At 46.8% G+C, this 1,654-nt stretch overlaps 1 protein-coding gene across 1 annotated transcript in view; it reads right to left on the bottom strand.

The window, feature by feature from the left end:
- Positions 1-1,654, bottom strand: part of IRG1 (immunoresponsive 1 homolog (mouse)) — a 10,780-nt gene that overhangs the window by 6,925 nt on the left and 2,201 nt on the right. Inside the window, exon 3 of the mRNA XM_015422793.1 lies at positions 660-749. Coding sequence (XP_015278279.1) covers positions 660-749 — 90 coding nt within the window. The remainder of the gene's footprint in view (positions 1-659; positions 750-1,654) is intronic.

Consider the following 1,654-nt stretch of genomic DNA (forward strand, 5'->3'; position numbering starts at 1 on the left):
GGCCGGGGGGGGGGGCTCTGCAACTTACCTGGCTGCTTCTTGCTCCTCATGGCTCAACTGAGGGCTGCTGGGAGCAGGGGGCGGGGCTTGTTGCATGTGCCCACCCCCTGGACTCCTTACTGCCGGAGCTCCGCTCCTGTGCGCTCCCGCAGGAAATGACTCCTGTCTATATATGTTTTTATATATTTACTTGGGGTACTTTTAACCTGCTTTTCTTCGCTCATTTGTACACTCCAAGTAGCTTACAATGTTATGCACACGCAGCAGAAGATATTTAAACCCACCATCAACTAGCTAATGTGTGTGTGTGTGTTACATTTGGCTGTGATCCAAAGAACTGCTCTAGTTCAACATACGTGTGAAGCTGTGTTTCCTTTTCCACAGCCCCTCCCCATTTCTTATACCAAGCAGTTTTGCAACAACGAAGGAACTTTCTAAACCGTTTCCAGTGTGAGGTCAGAACTTGCTATTCAGTGGGAAAAGATTTTTGAAAACTTTACTGGGCATCCAAACCCTTGGGCACGCCTAAAGTAGCAAACTGGATCCCGGGTTTCACCTTTTTCATTTTTATTTGCTACACTTATCCAAGGCTTCACAATCTTCAAAGCAGTCCCCCACCACCCCAAGAAGTGAATTTAGCATTCAGAGAGTTTCCTTACCGCCACTCCGTTCACAAAAGTTGCGTACAGGGGAGGAAGCCGGATATCTGGGTGAGCCCAAACCGTGCTGGATGTTTCAGAACTGTAGATCTGGAATAGGTTGGTACAGGTTAATTTTGAACTTGAGCATCAAAGAAATCAACATGATCACTTTATGCTTTTTGAGGGTATATGAATTTGAGAGGCTGAGAGTCACATCATTGAAATAGTCCAGGATTTTGCACTGGTGAACCGTCTGGAAACAAAGGCAAAGCATGTGATATTGTTTGTCCCAGGCTCATGCTTAAAGGCAAAAATTGAAGTATAATAGATTCAACAGCCAGCTTGTTCAGTAGAGAACAACAGGCATCCTTTTGCAGGTCGTGTCTACTGCTTTTTGGCAAGAACATTCTTAGGGCTCTTTAGCTTGGAGAAACGACGACTGAGGGGTGACATGATTGAGGTTTATAAGATTATGCATGGGGTAGAGCAGGTAGAGAAAGAGGTACTTTTCTCCCTTTCTCACAATACAAGAACTGGTGGGCACTCCATGAAATTGCTGCGCGGTCGGGTTAGACCGGATAAAAGGAAGTCCTTCTTCACCCAAAGAGTGATTAACACTTGGAATTCACTGCCACAGGAAGTGGTGGCGGCTACAAGCATGGACGGCTTCAAAAGGGAATTAGATAAGCATATGGAGCAGAGGTCCATCAGTGGCTATTAGCCACAAGGTATAGATAGGGACTCTGGGGCAAGTGATGCTCTGTCATCTTGGTGCTTGGGGGGGTCAACAGTGGGAGGGCTTCTAATGTCCTGGCCCCACTGGTGGACCTCCTGATGGCACTGGTATTTCTGGCCACTGTGTGATACAGAGTGTTGGACTGGATGGGCCTTTGGCCTGATCCAACATTGGCGTCTCTTATGTTCTTAACATAGAAAACAAATGCAGGCCATTTCTGCACCCGTATTTTGCCTCTGTTTCTGAGCGCATCCTATTCTTCCATTCTGCATCCCCT

The sequence above is a fragment of the Gekko japonicus genome, unplaced genomic scaffold (assembly GCF_001447785.1).
Source record: "Gekko japonicus isolate JY-2015 unplaced genomic scaffold, Gekko_japonicus_V1.1 scaffold3720, whole genome shotgun sequence".
NCBI lineage: Eukaryota > Metazoa > Chordata > Lepidosauria > Squamata > Gekkonidae > Gekko > Gekko japonicus.